Genomic DNA, 21,778 nt, shown 5'->3' on the forward strand with positions numbered 1-21,778 from the left:
AGTAGTGGAAGTTGTTGCAGGGGTTGTGGTTGTAGTTGGAGGAGTGGTGGAAGTTGTTGCAGGGGTTGTGGTTCTTGTAAGAGGAGTGGTAGATTTGGCTGTTGGCACTGGAAATGGTGTTACTACATCTGAGCACGGGGAAAAAAACAAAACATACAGCACTTAACAACTTGATGTACATAAATGATTGTTTTACTGCAAATATACATTTATATATATTATATATTATAAATATACAATACCTACTAAACACAACTAAGACCTTACCCTGTGTATAAGTTGAGTTTATTTGAAGATCTGCTGGGGGGCTGTCTAGTAAACTCTTTAAAAACAAAAACTTCACGACATATTGATTGATATATGTTGTGTAGAATACTACAGTGCATTTGGCTATTACTGATCCTTTGCTGTGAAGGTAAAGAAAACGTTCAATGTTAGACAGCCCTATACTTGAGTATAGTACATAGGACATCACTCAACAGAAAACACACTTGATCAAAACAATTCAAGGCTCTTGTTAATGCAAATAGCTGTTGTATTTTTATCTTGATATCATTAACACACAATAATACATTATAACACATAAAATGTGTTGAGGACATAGATGTCTGAAAATAGTTTTGAATATGTGTGTAAAGTACCTGAAGGTCATTTGCTGAACACCACCATAGAATGTGCTTGTAGAACATTGTGAGCAATTATAGACATTGTTAAGCTGTAAGACAGAAGCATTTAGACAGCAAAATTAATTATTAGTGTTGTTTTTTATTCTTCCAACTTTACATGTCATCCAACACATAATCAAAAGTTAGGACAGTACACACTTTCCTCTTTATTTTAAGTACTAATCCCCTTACCACTGCAGTGACTTCGCTTCTCATCTGGATGTAGTCCTTTGAACTGCTATCCAGCAGAGTGTCATTGAACACCCTATTGATGATTTCAATGTTCAAATAGTATGCCTTGACAGGTGTAGGTGATGGTGATGGACTTATGGCACGGGGATACCGAGGAAGAAAACTAGCAGAGACAGTTCCTTTGGGAGTCAATGTGAATAATTAGATAATGATCTTATTGTATTCATTACAATCAACATGGTTCTAGTCAAATTTAAGATTAGTATCATAGCATAGACAATTACATGTAAAACGAATGTTTTAATACCAGAAACCCTGCATATCTGATAACTGGTACGATGTCATTGTAGTGATCATGGATCCCCCAATTCAATTCAATGTTTAAATGAGTGGTATTTTATGCAGCAGCACCTGGGTTTGTCTTGTCACAATTAGTTAGAACAACCCGTGGACTTGTCCTTTAAAAAATGCTTAAGTTTCTCTGTGGAGATTGATTTAAATTTCTTTTACATTTGGCATGTTATAAGCGCCGACTATTTTAACAATTTAAAGAACTCTACATACATTAAGGACGAATTCTGAGGAAAGGACAATGCGATAACACTTCTCATAAAAATGTATTTAAACTGATTTTGACTATTTTATTTGTTTAACTTTTTTGCTTAATGTAACTATGTATGATACATCCTTAGAGTAGAAGCCAGTCTTTTAAATTAATAATATTTTGCAAATACAGTCACAATTTTGTCTGCAATACACACAGGACATGATTTCTTTTAAATGCAAATAATAGCAAATATATTTATTTTCTTACCTGATATAGCAAACAACAACAACCATTGGGTAATCCTCCAAATGTGACTGGAATGTTGCACCATCTTGATCAAATATTGATAACTCAATCAATATTGAAAAACAAGCGTTTATCACTTTAACCTCAAGTCTGTAGCCTCCAGGATATGTATGAGGATCCAAATAGGATCACAGGTGAGAAACCTGTGTTTTTATGGGGTCCTTTAGGTGTGGTTTGAAGGTGTGACACAGCAGGCCAATCGGCCTGGGACATGCCTAAAGAGAAGCAGAGTGAAATATGACTCTATGATTCATCTCCTAATGTAATTATTTGACCTTTGCCAACACTAGGCTACTTGATGGGTTTGACATACCTTAACTACTTTTAGATTACTTCAGTACAATATGTAAATGTTAACCATTCCACCATCGGTCACGATAAAAAGTGAATTGCTGACCATTTATCTTGTAGTAAAGAGTTGTAAAAAATATGCTACCAAGTAGGATTGGAGATTGACCTTTAGAATATACATTAAACTGTCTATTCTCCTATCTGACAATCGAGACATAACGTGCACATGCCCATAACAATTGTTTTCTTCAGTGTCCCAAATGACTCGTAGCCTAGTCATTCAGCCTGACTGAGTTTTAGTTTCGTTTTTAATAGATTCACCCAAACAGCAAAAAATAACAACCACTTTAATGTATTGTAACCGGTCCTGTAACATACGAGGGAAAACAGTGTAGAGAAGGATCGGTTTCAAAGAAAGTTCTTTGACATCTGTGTTTGTCATCACTGATGACTCATCAGCATCGTTTTCAATCAATCTACCATAGGTACAAGTGGTCAAATAAAATGCACCTTTGCTTACATTTCTCAGTCAGTCTTTATATCCACCCATATGACTCCTCCAGTAGACCAATGACCCAAAATGATGGGTTGGGTTTGGGGTTGGGATGCAAACTGAGAGTTGCTGTTGAACCAAACGTTCCCATAGCAAATCAAGATTAGTATTATTTATGTTTTTACATAAACAAGTAGGGTAGTCTACTGCATTTAGTTTAATTTCTATATATATTCCACATTAGCCATGCATATTTGGTGTCTATTTCAAGCAGTCTAGGCTAGGCTACAGGGTTGTAGAGGATTCCACCTAGTGGCTCAAGTAGAGAAAGTGGACAAACTGCGAAAGATAAGAAAGATGGAACAATTTGTGTTTGGTTCGTGAATCATTGAATAGTGAATAGATAACTTGGTTTGAAACAAAATACAAATATAGCTCTACTCTTTGGAAAAACAGTTGGAAAAACAGTTCTCAACTCAGCCTTAACCGTTGCTGAGGAAATCTCAATTTGTTGTCATTGGTAGCTAACGTAGCACACGCGAAGGGAACAGCTTCCGAGTGAAAGGTAATTTCGTCAAAGTAAGATGGCTGCCCCCTTGGAGTTGTACTGTTGGAAAGGCGATTGGGGTTTACCCTCTGTAGATACAGACTGTTTAACCGTTTTGGTAAGAAACTAAAGTTCTGATTACATATACAAGAGATTGTTACCCCATGTCGATCTTCCATTTAATCAACTACAGTAACCTGTTGTCCTGTCAGAGGAGTGATATGACCTAGCTTGCTAGCTACTACTAGCAAGTTGAACCAACTGCAGCTCGTTCGTTGTACTGTCTAGCTACTTGGCTGAATTGAATGAATTTGCCAACACAAATCGAAACGAAATTATGTGCTTGTCAGACTGCAAACGTGCCTGTTTTGGTTGTTGGCCAGTACACAAAGCTAACTGATTAGCTAGAAAACAGAAAATTATTAACGAGAAATTAATGTAGCTAACACAATATCCCTAGTTTAAACGTATTTTAAGTTATAATTGACGGTACAGTACTTGGTAACCAACAAGTAGCTAAACTCAATAAGTAGTACTACTGTAGCTAGCTGTCTGGCAGTAGGCCTAGCTGTAGCTATCATTGTAAGCTAACTCATATACTTTCATATGGCATCCATTCATTCTTTGACTCTTGACTTCTAACGTTATTTTCCTACAATCTTCATACTTGTAATTTGTACTGGACAGCTATTTGCCTTGCGTACATTTGACATATAGGCATGTTGTCATCAATAGTTACCACGAATAGGCTTTCAAAAAGTACTTAGCGATTCCTACTTAAGTGAAACATTTGTACACATGAAATTACCTCTTTATCACGTACATTCGACTACTTTCAGTGGCACCTGAATAACGTTTTTTTCTCTCCAGATTTATTAAATGTGTTACTTAAACAAAGACTTATATATGAGGTCATAAAGACAAATATTTAAACAAAGTCTAAATATCAGCCTAATGTGTTACTAAAATGACCAGATGGGTAGTGAGATCATCTATAAACAAAACCCAGGAAACTCATAGATATACAGCCTAGGATAATAGACAAATTATTCTCAGGCTTACTTTATTCTCCCTGCGCAAATAGCCTGGTACTTCAATCATAGTATAGTAGTGTAAGCAGTTAGCATAATGTTAAGATGTGACTTGAAAAGGCGTGCTAACCTACAGTGATACTAACATGCTTTGTCAGAGCCAAGGACCTTTGCTGCAGCTAGACATCAGCCTGTTATAACTGCTCTGATTCTGTTTCCTGTTGTGTAAGTGATCTCAGTGTGCATCACAGCTGTCTAAATAACATAATACCACAATTTTTAAGTTGTCTTGGTAGTATAAAATATCATAGTTTCTTTGCTGTTTATCAACCACATTACTAGAGTATCTTACAGTACCTTTCAGCTACCACCTAGGCCTAGTAGGCTTGGTCATTTAAGTTAATGTCAGCTGTGCATTTTCAAGCAAGTCTGTGAGACAGGACACACCTTGGCAGGCAAAACAGACATGTTTGACATGGATTTACATATATCACTGGCATATCACACTGCAGGAGACTAGCTTTATTTTCAACGACATATTTGTTTTTTTGGGGGGGGGTTTCACTCTCGCCTGCAACAAAGTGGGGTCTCCTGTTACTAAACCTACAAAGTGGGGTCTCCTGTTACTAAACCTACACGGTGAGAGGAGCTGGGGTTGTGGAATGTTTTCTAAACACACACTGTATTTTAAGGTGACCCTCTGTTACTATGGATCACACAGCAAGTGACCCTGGCCTATTAGTATGGAAGAAAAGCTCAGCATAAAGCCAAGTGGGTGACTTATTTATTGCAGTGTAGGTCTTACTAATTTGTAATTTTCAGGGCATGGGCTAAAATAAGGTATTTAAGTCCTACTATAGGTGGTGGATTGCCTGTTGGGCTTGCTTGTCAATGTGCTTTGACTGGTTGACATCCCTTCATGGGATGTCATGGTGTCGTGAACTGCTGTTTATAATCTTTACGCAACCACTGTGGTTTGGGGGCTGCTTTGCAATGTTATACGAGCTGTAAACACACCACTGACAGGACATCATTTTATCAAGCCACTCTATTTCAGAACCGTATTCAGGGTTATGTGACTACAGGCCTTATTCATGACATGTATTAAGTTGTGTGTCTCAAATAGTCAATTTAAAGCCTATTGGTTGTAATTTGTTTGTACATGGCCTCTATTTTATGTATGATACTTGGAGGGTGTTTATAGCCATGTGTGCAAGATACCCAACTTTCCAAAAGAGTCCTAAAAGCATTTACAAGTTTGAGCCTTGTCACTGTATTGCTAGGACTAGTACCCTCACAGTACAACTGTCCCTCGGGCAATGACAAGATCTGCGGTTGATGTTAGCTGCAGTTTCCTGGCTGCTCTGGGAAGAGAAGGGGGTTTGTATCCAAGGAAGATGACCTACGGCCTTGTCACCCTTCGTCCTCGTCAATCTATATGGTTCTCAACCCCCCCCCCCCATCTACCTCCCCAGACAGATTTGGACTTCCTCTGTATGCAGGAAGGATGATTGTGTGCTGAAGGGTTGATTGACATGTGTTTTTGATTTAAATCCATCTGGTATGAATTTCAACATTTTAGATGTGTCCCTCCTCAATTAAAAAAAACTAGAATACCAAGTGGTACTGGTAGTTTTGTTTTGTTGGTTTATGGGTCTTGAGGCTTTAAAGAGTGGAAAACTAAAAAGAGATACTTGCCCCGTCAGTGTTGTGCCTGAAGGGTTACATTGCACTGTTTGCTTTAAGTCTTGTTAAATGAGGATAATCCTAGATGATCCTTCAGTTTGAGTCTCCCTAAAAAGAGTCTTCTGTCTTTAAAGGGGCCGTCTTCACCCCTCAGGGGCGTGTGCTTACACTTTGAGTGATGATAACGACTGATATAATCCTGTGTCTTGGCTGGTCAGGAATCATGCAACTCTTTATCAACCTCACAGACGTCTGATAGAAGTGGTTTCATTTTCACATTGGGTTTTTGTGGTATAGATACAGGGTATCAAGCCTAAAGACTCACAGTTATTGAGCCATTATAATATAATATATATATATATATTTTTTTTAAACTAGTATACTCATCCAGTTGCTTTGCTGTGACACTCTTCCAGGCATATGCAAAATTTGCTGGTGCTCCACTCAGAGTCCACAAGATCACCAACCCCTGGAGAAGCCCGACAGGTAACTCCAGTCTACGATCATCATTTTGTAACTCTGTGGAGTTGTAGTTAATTTTAGATTTTTTCACACTATACTGACCATGTACTGTTCTATACAAAGAAAAGGTCACAAACACAGAGGTCATAGAGTCACAACTTGGGTCACTTATCACTTGATTATCTAAAGAAACCTTAGTCAGTGACTCTACTGGTCCGGAGAGGGAGAGGAAAGGCGGGAGGGAGGGTAGCTTGTGATTTATGAGGACAGGAAGCTAGCTCTACCTTTTCTTCTCACTTGATTACAACAAAGTCACAGGTCATGGTGTTAAGGTCACAGGGTCCCAGAACACCTGATATTTTTACTTCTTCTTTTTGTCAACAACCTTCAAGGTCTTCCTCAGTTTTTCAACCCACTCAGTAAATGTTTACATCCTACGTTGGTCTCATTTCAGGTATTTTACCAGCACTGAAGGCCAAAGAAGAAGGCAGTATCTCCAAGCCAAGCAGTATTATCATTCACCTCAGAAAACAGGTCAGTTAGTCAGAAAACAGGTTAACACACTCAAATTGATAAACAATTTGGAAACAAGTGAAAATGCCCACTGTTCTTCACAGGAAATATAGTAAATGTTCCAAATCTGAAGCATCTCACTAGAAACAACGCGTGTACTACTATTGCACATGGCTAAGAGACGAGTTTGGTAACAAACATGTGTCTGATGTGTGTGAATTTAATGTGATTTCTCACTTTATAACATGACTCGATTTCACCATGGTGGGTAATGGTTTGTGGATGGTGGTTTTTCAGTTAGTTATTAAAGTTTATTGCGTAGGTTATTATGGTGGTTTATGGTAAATGAAACTGAGCTTTGTGCTTAAGGGGATGGAAAAGACATGGCACATAGACTAATGCCATGTAACTGGTCTGACATATCCTGACTGAATTTCAATGTTTAGTGTACAGCAATTGCATGTAGTGTGGGCCTGTATTGGCCCCACATTAGTATATCGACATTAACAAGTTAGCAGTTCATTTGCATTGTTGAATATGGGGTTAAATACGAGGTTTGTTCATTTGCCTTGGCAGGAAGGTTTTTGGTAAGTGGCTTCTGGCAAAGAGTTCAAGGGTAATGTGATTTCGCAAAGAGAAAGTGTACCAAGGATGGAAGGCAATGCTTCTTTGAACCCAGATGGCATTAATCCTGTTGTGTAGCGACATTATCTTTTTGGATGTTAGCACAAAGAAATTGTAGCACGAATGGGTAAACTAAGGGAAACTTGCAATACGGTCCTCCTTAAAGTCAGTTCATTTTCACAGTTGGTGCAGTATATTGGTACAGATGGTTTTGTGTAACCTACTACTGTTTATGATTTTGTAGCTTTTACCAAGCAGAATGTGAGTGTGGTCTAACCTGTTTGTGTTTGTGTCTTAGAGGAGGTATCGATTCTCCAAGCCTCCATACTTGCATCCACAAGCCTCCCTCCTGACATCTGAAGTTCCCTTCCTCTACCACCTACCTTTCAGAAATACAACGCTGACTATGACCTCTCAGCCAAGGAGGGAGCCGACACCCTGGCCTTTGTGTCTTTACTGGAGGAGAAGCTGCTGCCTGCTTTGGTAAGTGCTGTGAATGTGTGTGTGTGTTTCTCTGTCTGTCCACAGGGTAAGCCACATACCACGAAGGAGAGGGAAAGAAAGGTAATGTGTGAATAGAAGGACGGCTATCAAGGTGTGCCTCGGCTAATGCAACAGACTGATGGCTGGGTACAGTGTCTGGCACAAACGCTAAATAAATAATCCCTTAACATTCCCATTATCGCCATTCTGCGGTGTTTGATGATGATAAAAATATCAAAGGTCTAAGGCCTTTCAGTCCGTGCCAGGGGGAGGAGTTGAAAGAGGCACCCCCGTGGATACAGGAATGCTTTCAAGTCACTGAAAAAGAGGGGAAAATGTCCTCTCATAATAGATGTTACCTTTTTGCACCAACCTGACATTACCTTCTGGGTCCTGCTCAAGGTTAATGTCAGTTTGCAATTCATTATGAAGGCTGAAAATGACATATGTTTCATTGGAGGTCACTGTCCCAGACTTGTTTATTGTATACTTGCCAATACAATAAAAGGAGTTTACTCATCATGCTTTAATAGAAGTGAGAGAGAAGTCTGAGGTGAGTTTTTGTGCCAGACGAATAAGAAACGTAGTTCAATAAAGAAATGATCAGGATAACGTTAATCCCTATGTGGCCATCTCAAAAACGATCTCCATTTGCATGGCCTGTTCCGGCCCTGAGGAGAATCCTATTTAAATGTACCTTGCATGTTTAAATGTACGCGTGTTTCCTGTAAAAAAGTGCCTGTCTTCCTGTGTAAAAGAGGGGATAATTACATGACAGACGAGGTGTCTATGGGGGACAGGGATGCATCTGGAAACAAGCGGAAGAGTTCCAAGTACCTTTGGCGACCCCTGTGGTGACCCTTCCATCTGTGTTGGTGACCCCTTGGGAGTTGAGCAGCAGTATGGACTTACGATTAGGAAAGTGGGTCTGTTATATAGCCGCGTTCACTTGTGGGAAGCGCACTTGTGGAGAGCGTGTGGTTAGAGCGGTTATTTTGTGGAAAGCTTAAATCCCAACCTGGTGGCAAGGTTAAGAGAACACAAATCTTGATTGCGTATCTTAAAAAGGAACATATATGGTTACCAAGGCCTGCTTATATTCACCCTCCTCACTCCCAATCCTCTCCTCAGATCTACACACAGTGGTTGGACTCCAAAAACTATGTTGACGTCACGCGACGCTGGTATGCTGAGCACATCCCGTTCCCACTCAACTTCCTGCTGCCCAGCCGAATGCACAGCCAGCAGCTGGAGAAGCTGAGGCTGGTGAGGGGAGACTCCCTCCTGGAGCCTGGGGAGCAACTGGAGAAGGAGGTGAGAGCGAGAGGTGAAGGGCTATGGAGATGTCTGTGTGAAGACCAGAGAGAGAGGGCTAGAAAACGTGGGTCCGTAGGGCTGGAGAGGACGGACAAACTGTATAGTTTGAGAGTTCTGAGCGTTTAGAGGAGATGACACAAAGGCTAAACAACACCCTTGGGTTGGAAGGGATGAACAGATGACGCCAGAAGTTGAGAAGTAGCAAATGACGCCAGAAGTTGAGAAGGTGTCGACCGAGGTATGAAGTGAAAATGGATGTAGTTTGACTTTGGGGAATTAACAGATTGTAAGAAATGACCTGTTTCGGCCAAGGGATGGGATTTTGATTAAAAATAAACGTCCAGAGAGGGATTACAGTATGCCTTCAGACTTGGTCTACGGCCACCCTGTCTTATGAGCTTCTTCTCCAAAGGCCGTAGTCATTTAATAAAGCCTAAGAAACCAAAACACTCCTTCTGTTTTCACAATACATGGTAAGTGGGTCAGACGGTTCATCTCTATGGCAACCACGTTACTGAGTGGAGTGGTTGATAATAAATGGTAGTGTTCCCCTCTCGTCCAGCTCTGTGATTATACGGGCAACATGTCTGCATTGATACTATACACAGCCATAATTCAGGTCTGTGTAATGAACAGATTGCATTGTGATGGGGCCCCATGGACGACCCCTTAAATCAATTCCCTCGCTTGCTTGAAGACTGAATTTTTTGTGAGTGCAAATATAAGTGTCCAGGCAGTGAATGCCTGTGGGTGTTCATGCTGATGGTTGTCCGGGTCCTGTGCTCCCCCTCCCCCCCCAGCTCTACCAGGACGCCCTGGAGTGCATGACCCTGCTCTCCCAGCGCCTCGGCTCACACAAGTTCTTCTTCGGAGACTCGTAAGTGGCTTCATCGCTTAAACTGTGGAAGCTTAAATGCTAGATTAGCTCAGGCAAATGATGTGGTATGTGGCGACCTAATGTTAGAATAATGGGGCGTGTCAGATACTTGTGGTCAGTGCAAGTGTTGTGAATTCAAAATGACACCTTTTTCATAGTGTAATATTACTGACAAAGGCCGCTTGTCTTTTGCAAATCCAGCCCATCCTCATTAGATGCCTATGTGTTTGGTCACCTGGCTCCATTGCTGAAGATCAAACTGCCCAACGCAAAGCTCCAGCAGCATCTGAACTCTCTTGACAACCTGCGGCTCTACTGCTCCAATATCCTGCTTCTCTACTTCCCCTCCGATGGGCGAGGTGAGTCCGCCAACACCAAATCTCTACAGGCCCAAAGACCATTTTAGAACTGACCTGAGTGTCCTCGCCTTGCAGCAATATTCTACACATTGGAATATGTTGGATGGGATGAATATATCCTGTTCAGTTGTTTCACCAGATATTAGGTTTAGCAGAAGATGACTCCTTGTTTTCTGTTTATCATTGTCAGAATTGTCCTCACCTGTTGTGTTATGTCTCCTTTTCAGACACCCCCAATCGTAAGGTGTCTGTCCATTCAGACAGTAGTGACTTTGACAGTGAGCCACATAAAAGACGCAACCAGATCCTGTCAGTCCTGTTTGCTTTCGGTGCAATGCTGGGCTATGCCATCTTGACGGGTATCGTCAGCATTGAGCATGTACGACAACAGGGGGCGCTAGAAGGGCCCGGCCATGGAGACGAAGAGGAGGAGGAAGAGGAGGAGGATTGAGTTGCCTTCACTTCATGTTACTGGGATAAAATAACACACACACTGATTCCGTATAATGAATATTTATGGACAACAAGGGAACTGGTTTTTGTTCATCACTGTGGAAGCTTCTACAATGCAAGATAATACTTTGTTCTCTGACAGTCTTACCATTCGAAATCATGATCAATTGCATAGTCTTTCAATTGTTTATTTTTTATTTTTTACTTATATCCCAGAAAGGCATATGATTTCTTGTTTTATAATCTTCTGGATGCTTGAATATAATCCAAGAATGGTGTTCCTTTTCCTGCTCAGTTTTATTTTAAAATGTTGGAGTGATGTGGTGAGCTGAGGGTTCTTGAGCCACATTCTGTAATGTTTTGTCAGGTTTTACTTAGGCAAACGGAATTTGACTTGATTTCAGGTCATTAAAGAAAAAATGCTGAAACATCTCTAAATTATAGTTTTGGGATTGTGTTGTACATTTGACAAAACGGTGGTTTTGCCCAACCATGAAGAACCATAACAGTCTCAAATGTCACAAGAATGGTGAAAAAGTTCAAGTCAAAAAGGAAGGCTTTAACAAGATGATAGTAAACCTATAGGCTTACTTTAAACATGGAAATGCATTCAAATGTTTTCTCAATATCAAAAAGGCTCAGTTGGGTAATTCCACAGTCCAACATGTAATGGTAGTAAATATAAAGAGCTCATACAGGCTAGATCACTCAACTCTTCACTTCACTCAGTTATACCACTTAATTTTCCTGGATACTCGCTTAAAGTCGGACTGAAGTGTAAACAATTATTTATATATAAATAAATAATTGTACTCACACAGATACAGATTCAATGATACCCTGACAAATGGATTCATCAGATAAAATGTTTGTGTGTTATGACAGTTCTTACTTAAAGCAAAGGTGTAAAAAGAAATACTTTAATTATGTTCTAACCTTTGACTTATGTGCAATGTTCAACGTGAGCACCTAGATGGTGCAATAAATCATCGTGGGTTTCACATTAATTAAAGCACCAAGGTAAATATTGTCCAAATTGTTGGGGATCAATTAAGGGTATTATCAGTTTGCCACCTCTGACCCTTTATTTTCGTCAGTGTCCAACATACCCGATTCTGTTTTTGTAAAAAAAAAAAAACGGAACCAAAAACGTTCCCACTTAAATCGGAACAAGGATATTGAGGCAAAATGCCGTGACCTACTAGCCGATTTATCTATGTCATGTTCGCTTCTTTGCCTATAAACTCTGTTTTTTATTTGAGTGAAGAATGGGCTCACCCTAGTCTACCCCAAGCTGCGCGGATCACGAGCAAGACTCACCCGCTAACACTTTCACCCTGGAGCAGTCTTCTGCAACGCGCACAGGGTGTGCAGCCACGACTGGCTGCTCAACGTGCCATCGAGGAATATACAAAGTTGAACTTACTTTTTGCAGGTTGCTTCTGTAGAGTACAAACACTGGGCCTCAATTTCTTGACCGCTTCAGTTTAAGTATTAAACTTTTAGAGACTGCATTTGATAGGATGGATACGCTGAGGCTTGTGCCAAGAAGTCTCCTGCTTGCAGTGGTGGTGCTTTTATGGGATTTTACTTTGGCTTCTGAAATGCAAGGTAACGTGCTTTTAACTGATATCAAGTCTATAACACTCGACAAAAAAACATTCTAACCCTGTGTGTTAGATATTAGGCAAAAACCCTATCCATAGGCTGTAGCCTATATACATTGTAAAGGCTCTTAGATTTACTAATTATTTGAAGTGCACTGATTACTGTTCAATTAGCATTATGCATTAGATGGCATAGGTCCTACTATGGAAATAATGGCTTTGTTTAATTAAAAGGTCTACCCATTTAGAAGGGTCACTATAACAGGTTATAAATGGACATAAAATCTTAATATTGCAACCCTGCCATCATAAAACAACCATTATCTGTTCTCTCTCTTGTGCTCTGTGACTCTTAATTTATTTGTCTATTTGAATTGTTTTTGTTTTCTGTTCTGTTGGTCCTTCCTTCTTCTTTGTAATTCTTTGCTCTTTCTCAACTAGAACCCCCTAATAATAACTCTGTCCGAACCCTTCCATGACGTTCCATGTCTTCCATCTGCCCGGCCCGTCCCCATGCTCTCCCCCACAATCACACTGTATACAAACTCTCTCTTCCCTTGTATTGCAGTGGAGCCATTATCAGCAAATGTAATCACTCCGGGGAGCACTGCAGTTTCTCAAGTCACTTTTTCCTTTCCACTGTGTCATCTTGCTATTTCAAGGCCATGTGCTTGGTTGAGACCCTGTCCTACGTGTAAAGGGTGCATTTGATGAAATGCTATATATGCTGCTGTATTTGATTTGGTTGTTGGACGTTCTACTTCCTGTATAACCAGTGATTGACATGCTGGAGCTGCACGATGCCAAGCATATTGCGTCCGCAGTGGGGAAGATGACAGTAGCCATGGAAAGTGTGTCGGACCTATACCTGGTCTCTACTCTCCGCCTACCACCCAAACTAGGAGGGATGCTACTGGGCCTGTATAACAAGGAAGACAACAGGAAGTACCTGGAAGTGGCCTTCATGGGCAAGGTCAACAAGGGTACTGCTCTTTTTTACGGATGTTTGAGGCTGGGTTGAATTTTTTGGTCTAATGTCTTCAACTAATTTTATGCACTCAAGTCCCTTCAAGCTATCTGTTATTGAATCTTTTTCTGGTTACCTAAAATGTCTTAGTTTTTCTATCAGTCTCTTAATCCATACAGAAAGATACTTCATGGATTGTTAAGTATTTATACTTTCTGCAGTATGAACCATGCTCTGTGTCTGTCAGTTCTGGTGCGCTACATTCGAGAGGATGGGAAACTCCACACTGTGAATCTTCAGAACCCCGGCCTCTCCGATGGACGCACCCAGTCCATCATCCTCCGGGTGGCTGGGCTCCAAAGAAGCCACCTCCACCTGGAGCTCTATGTCAACTGCCGATTGGCCGACTCGGCACAGGGCTTGCCGTCATTGGTTAAATTACCGGTGGAGGCGGAGGCCGTGGAAGTTCGTAATGGACAAAAGGCATATGCCAGACTTCAGGTGATGATAGTTACAAATGATAGTTAAGTCTTCTTGAAAGGGTGTTCTGCATCCCTGTTTTTGTCGTTAAATACAGTTTTTCCTCTGTGTATTGTAAAGGAAATATATATTTTTAACTACACTAGGGTTCTCGTAGACTTCAACAGTGGTTTTTAAGACCAAGCTAAATACGAAGTTCCGGAGGCCCACCAAAAAACTAATGGCATAATTATGCCCTACTGAACATGAAACACAAACCTAGCCTACCCACAGCGATACGCATTCCTGACTTTATATATTTTATGAGGTAAACTGAGCAGGAAGGCTTAGTTTGTTCTTATACCCTTAATTTATTACAATAGTTCAGTCCCATTATTAAAGGACATTTGAGCTGTCAAACTAGTCATTTTCAATTAAATATGTCCCACCCAAACCACCTTATTTGTGAGACCATAGGGGTATAGTTACCACATTCCCTCTGCAAGAAGAGGGGCTGTATTTTGGGAAGGTACAGTATAAAGATGTTTGATTGTACTGTCATACTATTACCTGGCTCCAATCATAGGAATCATTAATTTCAATTTTGTATTGTATTGAGATTAATTGTTTTGAGGTGAGCCTAACCAAGTATGAACAATACCTGTCATTGTTTATGTCTGTCAGGGTACAGTGGACACTCTTAAGATGGCTCTGGGTGGCTCATTGGCCAAAGCAGGCTTACTGACAGACTGCCCTTTCCAAGGAGATAAATCTTTTCAAAATTCAGGTTAGTCTGTATGGTTTCAGAGTTTGATTGTGATATTAATCCTAGGTGTTTTTACAGTGTTAGATTGTTATTGGTTATATTGACCTTGAGTCTAACTGTTTTGTATTCAATAACTTTGGCACCCTCTAGTGGTGAGTATTAGTCTTGGTCATATTGATTCCTTCAGACATGGGCCTTATGTTCTGATTTGAATAACAAAATATATAACAGTGTATTATACTTCAATCATGTATCACTCATACCAGTGCTGTAGATGGTAATAAAGCATCAATGATGTCTCCTGTTCTGTCAACAGTGAGTACAGATGTGAATGCTATTCTTGGTGAGTACCCCATCTCATATACGCCTCTGAACTTTGACCCCTGACTCATCCACAGACTCCTTCAGGTAGAACTTCATCCATGGTGTGATATTTCCCTTGATCACACATTTTCACTGTGCCATTCAGATTTTTGGATCGTTGGTTGTGTTTGGCTTAGGTGACCACACCAAGGCTCTGATTGGCCAGCTTATTATCTTCAACCAGATATTGGGAGAACTCCGTGAGGACATCAGAGAACAGGTGAGATGCAGAAACACAAGGAGACAGAGAGATATTTTGGAATTTTGAGAATTTGTCAGAGATATCAAATGCCTGTACAATTAAACTATCCCATTATACTGGAATTATCTGAGCTTGCCCTGAAAACGTTCTGACAGGTGAAGGAGATGTCCCTCATCAGAAACACCATTCTAGAATGCCAGGCTTGCGGTGAGTGAGAAACAGAAACCACTAAGAAAATCTGGATCACCTTCATTGACTCGAGCCTCCCACAGCACACCATAGCAAATACTGTGTTTGTACGTTTGATGTTTGGGTTTCTGTACCCAAGGTTTCCATGAGCCCCACTCTCGCTGCGAGCCAAACCCATGTTACAAGGGCGTATCCTGCACAGAGACCCGTGAGTACCCAGGGTACCGCTGTGGCTCCTGCCCTGATGGCATGAAGGGGAACGGAACCCACTGTCAGGACATCGATGAGGTACCAGATGTAGTCCCTCCCGTTGCATAGCAATAACAATGGTTCGTCCTGTAACCATAGCGATATATTGGTGTGATAATGTCTTCATCTATCAAGAACTCCCATCTTTATCGCTTTTGTCTTTTATGCTCTCTCATATTTCAACATACAGTACTCTTAGATAAAAAATAATAATGTTTTTTTACTATGCAGAAAATGACAAATGCAGTAATATTGGGATGTATTCTTTGTCAGTGTGCTCTGGCCCAGCCATGTTTCCGGCCAGAGGGGTGTGTGAACACTGCCAAGGGATTCACCTGTGAGCCCTGTCCCCTCGGGTACTCAGGACCCCCCCTCAGTGGTGTGGGAGTGGACTTTGCCAAGAGTCACAAGCAGGTCTGAGCTTTCACACCAATGTCCAATTGCACTGTCCAAAGTACCAACCCAATGATATTACCAAGTGCCAATGATATTTTAAGTGACCTACAGCACCTGCTGTTCTCCATGTCTTACCATGCTGAATATGTCTGGCTTGTGTGTTTCACTCTCCACATCCCTCACTGTCTGAGTCTCTATTCACCATCTGTAGGAGTGCAGAGACATGGATGAGTGCGCAGATCTGTCAAATGCCTGCGTTCCCAACTCTGTCTGCATCAACACTGAGGTCAGCCCAGTCCACGTGCGCTAGTCACTGAGCTCTATGTATCACAGCTCACTCTAGCCCCTTAGCGCTCATATACTTTATTACTCCTCCTCCCCCCCCCCCACACACACACACACACACACATCCCTCCCCCAGGGCTCCTTCAGGTGTGGTGAGTGTAAGAAGGGCTTCGTGGGCAACCAATCAACAGGCTGCTTCCTGCGTCGATCCTGCTCCGCGTTAACCTTCGACCCCTGCGACGTCAACGCCCACTGTGTCATGGAGCGCCACAGCGAGGTGTCATGCCAGGTGCCAAACCCAGGGTCGTCCTCATCAGTACTGAAACACAAACGCTGTGTGTGTTATATATGTTTGTATTCAGCCTGAATCCATCCACTGATCCCGTCTGTGCTTCTGGTCTCAGTGTAACGTGGGATGGGCCGGCAATGGGAACACGTGTGGCCCAGACACCGACATCGACGGCTTCCCCGACGAATCGCTGCCCTGCATAGACAACGACATCCACTGCAGAGCCGTATGCATGCGTTAGCGCGCGACATACCTTGATGCAAATGTATTAGCCCTGATGCATTATGGACTATGACTAACCCTAACCAGACAGTCATTTGTCTCTGTGTGGGCAGGACAACTGTGTCAACACTCCCAACTCTGGCCAGGAGGATGCCGATGGGGACGGCATCGGTGACCAGTGTGACGAGGACGCGGATGGGGACGGCATCATAAATGTGGAGGTGAGCGCTGTTAGATCTGTTAGTATAGCAGTCCTTTGTCTGTAGGACAGTTCTCTCTCGCATGTGAGCTAGCTGGCTCAGACTTTCCCATTCAGTACAGGGAAAGTCAGAAGAGCTATTCAGGGAGTGGTGGACTGAATCTGCTATCTGGAATGGAATTAATCTGCTATCTACTGTGCGATCAAGGATTCCTCTATGGAAGATTGTTGTTGCTTTGTTCTTCTGCTTCCACAGGACAACTGTCGCCTGGTCCCTAACAAGGACCAGCAGAACTCAGACACAGACTCATACGGCGACGCATGTGACAACTGTCCCAACGTCCCCAATGGCAGCCAGAAGGACACGGATGGCAACGGAGCCGGGGACACTTGTGACAATGACATTGACGGGGACGGTAAGGAGCCACTGATCGATTGAGTTCCAGATGAGAAGATGAGATGGAGGATGACTGTGGTGCTCAGGTGATTCTGTCAAGCTTTTTCTCTTCCTTAAGAGTGTTTCCCTGGTCATGTAGGCATCCCTAACGTTCTGGACAACTGTCCCAAGCTGCCTAACCCCATGCAGACGGACCACGATGGGGATGGAGTTGGGGATGTTTGCGACAGCTGTCCAGATGTCAACGACCCCATGCAGGTCAGAAACCACGAGACAGAATGTTTTGGGATGCGATTGGTCAGATGTTTGATCGTGATGGTGAATGTTGATGTCAGATGAGGAGTTTGGTCATTGTATTTGTACAAAATTATTTTCTTTTTTTGAAAATCGTTAACAAAAATAAAAATACAGTCAGACGTGGATAACGATTTGGTGGGAGATGTGTGCGACACCAACCAGGACATGTGAGTGTTTCTCTCACACACACACACACACACACAGTTGATGCTCAGATAGTCCATGTGCCTCGCCAAACATTGAACCGCTGCGTTAAACGCAACCTTCAATTTACCAAAACAACTCCTAGTTAATGTCGTTGCTGATCTCCTAATCTTCTCGTTCTTCCATCTCTAGGGATGGAGATGGACACCAGGACACCAGGGACAACTGTCCAGACATGCCCAACAGCTCCCAGTTGGATTCTGACAATGACGGAATAGGTGACGAATGTGACGATGATGACGACAATGATGGCATTCCTGATGTTCACCCTCCCGGGCCTGACAACTGTCGGCTCATCCCAAACCCCAGCCAGACAGACACTGACGGTATGTGGACAGAAGCTGCAGACACTCTCCCAATTTCTTGGTATTTTAAGGCATTATATACTGTATCAGCGAAAACGTACTTGTGGAATTACATTGGGATTGTATGTGCCTGCTCGTTGCTGGAAGATCGATGTATATGCAGTGCGTTTCTTTAAACAGCGTGTACGTTTGTACTGGATGTCTATGTTGTTCTTTGTTTCCCCTCGCCTATAGATGTTAACTCATAACCCCTGTGCTTGTACTGTGTCATCAGGAAACGGGCTTGGTGACATGTGCGAGACGGACTTTGATAATGATTCGGTGAATGACTTAATTGACGTGTGTCCGGAGAGTGCTGAGGTCACGCTGACTGACTTCAGAGCTTTTCAGACAGTCATCCTTGACCCAGAGGGTGACACCCAAATAGACCCTAACTGGATAGTGCTCAATAAGGTGATCAATAGCAGCAACTCACTGGACTTGAACGTCTTAAACGTTGACCATTTATTTGTGGACACTAGTATTTCAGCATACTATTCTCATTAGAGAGGATTATGATAACTATATTTGGTCATTGAATACATCAACAGAACAATACAACATTGGAGCATTTTTTGCATTGAATTGATCCGCTCTGTGTTGGACATTGCCTGCAGGGCATGGAGATTGTTCAGACTATGAACAGTGACCCTGGTTTGGCTATAGGTACGTTTATGACATCAAATTGGTCCGCCGATCTTTCTTGCTTGCGGTGTGACATTTATCTTAGTCTTAGGCTCTCGCTTCCACCTGGAATAAAACCATTTTTCTTTCTCTCGCTCTCTCATTCTCATTCTCTTATCTTCCATCTCTGGGTCTCCCCCAGGCTACACAGCCTTCAATGGCGTAGACTTTGAAGGGACATTCCACATCAACACGGCTACAGATGATGACTACGTAGGCTTCATCTTTGGCTACCAAGACTCGTCCTCCTTCTACGTGGTGATGTGGAAGCAGACAGAGCAGACCTACTGGCAGTCACTTCCCTTCAGGGCCATGGCCCAGCCTGGCCTGCAGCTGAAGGCCAGTTTGATTTTCAGTTATTTCGCTTCTTCATGTATATCACACTGCAGTAAACCACAGCCAACATTCACAAGTCACATCTCATGTCTTGTATTCCCTTTGCACATCAGGCAGTGAAGTCTAGCACAGGCCCAGGTGAGTACCTGCGGAACGCCCTGTGGCACACAGGTGACACCCCGGGCGAGGTCACCCTGTTGTGGAAGGACCCTCGTAACGTGGGCTGGAGGGACAAGACTTCCTACCGCTGGCATCTCAACCATCGCCCACAGGTGGGCTACATCAGGTGAGACACGTGCTGGAACCAGACCCCCTCACTACACATGAAGAGTCATACAGGGTCAATAAGAATCATTTATTGAGACTGGTCCCATCCTGCAACTTAGCGACACCAGCTGCCTGACTACATCAACATAAGCAAACCTCATCCCAACAACACTAACCCCTCAAAATGATAGCTATACTTGCTTCTGGCAAACAACATTTTAAACAACCGCAGGGAAATGAGTGTGTGTATTCAGTTTGAAAAGTGAGTTGTCAGTTATCCATCCCTGTGTCCTGTCGACCCCTTCCTCTACACATCTCCCAGAGTGAGGTTGTATGAAGGGATGACTCTGGTGGCAGACTCCGGGGTGGTGATTGACACCTCCATGAAGGGTGGCAGACTGGGCGCGTTCTGTTTCTCTCAGGAACAGGTCATCTGGTCCAACCTGGGGTATCGCTGCAATGGTAAGGTTTTGGGGGTTTTACCCCTCGTTTTCAAATTGAGGTGAAATGAGTTCAAATAAGGATTGTGTTTTCCTGATAACCGATTGTAAGCTTGCTACAACCTGCACCCTCCCTCTACCCAGATACCGTGCCTGATGATTATCAGTTATACCGCAAGCAGATCAACATCAGAGTGTGACGTTAGCACAACGTTCCACCTGACAGACTACACAACATCACTGGTGCCTTAACTGGATCATTGTGTGTGTGTGTATGTGTTTCGGTAGATGTTAAAGAGAGAGAGAGGTTGGCGAGAGCAGTTGAATTACCTAAAATATATTTTATTACTATAAATGTGTGGTGTGAATGGGTGAACACAACACATCCACATTTTGGACATTTGTAGCTGAAAAAGTGTTTGTCAAACCATACACCTTGTATACATGTTTGAATGAATGCAAATCAATCGTGTGTGCGTGTCTGTGTGTGCGTGTATGCAAACATCTTTCTGACACATGATGTTACACTCGAACATAAACTCAGAGATGACCAACCCATGAAATACTTGTCTGTAAGACACCTTTTTATAGTAATAAAACTACTCAAACCAATCTATCTTTCCTTATTATTTGAACTCCAGATGTAAAACAATGTATTTTGATCGGCAACACTGGAATGGTAGATTTTTTTGCCTTCAAGTTATAAACATCAACTGAAAATCAACAACAAGTAAACTTACAGGACTGCTTTCTTATTTTAAGTTCTTCCAACATTATAGTACAGCATGTCTTGTTGCCCCTTGTGTGCAGTTGGCACAGTGTCTAAAGGATGGAACTGGGTGAAGGAAGTAAACTACTTTGAGGGCCCTCTAGATGGCACCAAGTGAACATCAACATGGCTCTTGAGAAGAAAGGGGGTGAAAGTTGAGGACGGAGTACACATTGAACTCTCATTTCCGAAAACTCACCATCGCACAATCCAAACCACGTGACATCATCATAGCTGAGTACATTACCTGCCTTAATCTGACCATATATTGTGTGTAGGTCTTCTCAGTCAAAGACTCAAGGCAATTAATAGCCTGCGGTTTAATGCAGAGGCCTATCATTAAGCATTACTTGGAAGAATCCAGAGACTATTTATTGTTTTTGGAAGGGCACATCTCATACGTCAATTGTTTTCCAACTTTGTATAACAACCACCTGCTACGGATTCCTATGGACAGTATGGGTGATCAACTCAATGTGGAAACTACCATTGGCACAACAGTAGAACTGTATTAGGGCAATATATCACAACTGGCCTTTCATGCATCTTTAAGAGTTATCTGCAGAATGTGACCCCTCTTTATTCTGAGCTTGTTTACTAAGTCTAAACTGTACTCAACTAGTTGTAAGTGTTTTACTCCAAAAAGGTTTTTGCTAAATGGTATCTCTTCACAACTTTCATTCACATAGGTCCCCCATGCGTTTTACTTTCATTGTGTTCCCCTGACTAATCATTAGATCCTATTATGACCCTAGATAACTGGCACATTATTGAGGGTCCCTATGTTTAATCTTGGACTGTAAATGTATTCAATTTAGGATATTGAATGGCACTTGAATTTGAATGGTCTCTGATTTGAGATTATGGCCTTTCTTCATGGATGTACTGTTTCAACTATATAATTACGTTAAATTGACATATTCCATGTTGTGAGTATAAGGAGATATACAACACAATGAGTCTCAGTTGATTGTAGGTTAGATTGTAATGATTTAAATTAG

The 21,778-nt window shown here is 42.1% G+C and overlaps 2 protein-coding genes and 1 long non-coding RNA gene across 4 annotated transcripts; 2 read left to right on the plus strand and 1 right to left on the minus strand.

Moving 5' to 3' along the window:
• Nucleotides 1–18: 18 nt before the first annotated feature.
• LOC146295250 (uncharacterized) lies at nucleotides 19–4,186 on the minus strand. 2 transcript variants are annotated; one of them, XR_014753289.1, is made up of 6 exons: nucleotides 3,850–4,186; nucleotides 1,672–1,925; nucleotides 858–1,036; nucleotides 642–715; nucleotides 268–407; nucleotides 19–128 (listed from the first exon to the last, which is right to left on the minus strand). It is a non-coding gene; the product is annotated as an uncharacterized LOC146295250 (long non-coding RNA). The 2 variants fall into 2 exon arrangements; XR_014753288.1 differs by lacking the exon at nucleotides 3,850–4,186 and adding an exon at nucleotides 2,522–2,637.
• Nucleotides 3,022–11,284, plus strand: LOC146295251 (metaxin-1-like). Its single transcript, XM_084696061.1, has 8 exons — nucleotides 3,022–3,159; nucleotides 6,175–6,244; nucleotides 6,675–6,754; nucleotides 7,748–7,840; nucleotides 8,972–9,154; nucleotides 9,958–10,034; nucleotides 10,236–10,393; nucleotides 10,621–11,284. The coding sequence occupies exons 1-8, from the start codon at nucleotides 3,079–3,081 to the stop codon at nucleotides 10,842–10,844; spliced, it is 966 nt and encodes a 321-aa protein (XP_084552187.1). The 5' UTR covers nucleotides 3,022–3,078; the 3' UTR covers nucleotides 10,845–11,284.
• A 147-nt stretch (nucleotides 11,285–11,431) lies between these two features.
• Nucleotides 11,432–20,620, plus strand: LOC146295252 (thrombospondin-3b-like). Its single transcript, XM_084696058.1, has 23 exons — nucleotides 11,432–12,457; nucleotides 13,230–13,436; nucleotides 13,668–13,921; nucleotides 14,564–14,666; nucleotides 14,962–14,988; nucleotides 15,146–15,228; nucleotides 15,366–15,417; nucleotides 15,539–15,687; nucleotides 15,922–16,062; nucleotides 16,256–16,330; nucleotides 16,466–16,618; nucleotides 16,734–16,844; nucleotides 16,954–17,061; nucleotides 17,296–17,455; nucleotides 17,576–17,694; nucleotides 17,848–17,900; nucleotides 18,070–18,263; nucleotides 18,517–18,695; nucleotides 18,899–18,947; nucleotides 19,108–19,308; nucleotides 19,419–19,587; nucleotides 19,891–20,030; nucleotides 20,153–20,620. Exons 1-23 carry the CDS (start codon nucleotides 12,370–12,372, stop codon nucleotides 20,206–20,208), a joined length of 2,871 nt encoding a protein of 956 aa, XP_084552184.1. The 5' UTR covers nucleotides 11,432–12,369; the 3' UTR covers nucleotides 20,209–20,620.
• The last annotated feature ends 1,158 nt before the right edge of the window (nucleotides 20,621–21,778 follow it).

The sequence above is a fragment of the Hypomesus nipponensis genome, chromosome 4 (assembly GCF_054491055.1).
Source record: "Hypomesus nipponensis isolate SF chromosome 4, ASM5449105v1, whole genome shotgun sequence".
Lineage (NCBI taxonomy): Eukaryota > Metazoa > Chordata > Actinopteri > Osmeriformes > Osmeridae > Hypomesus > Hypomesus nipponensis.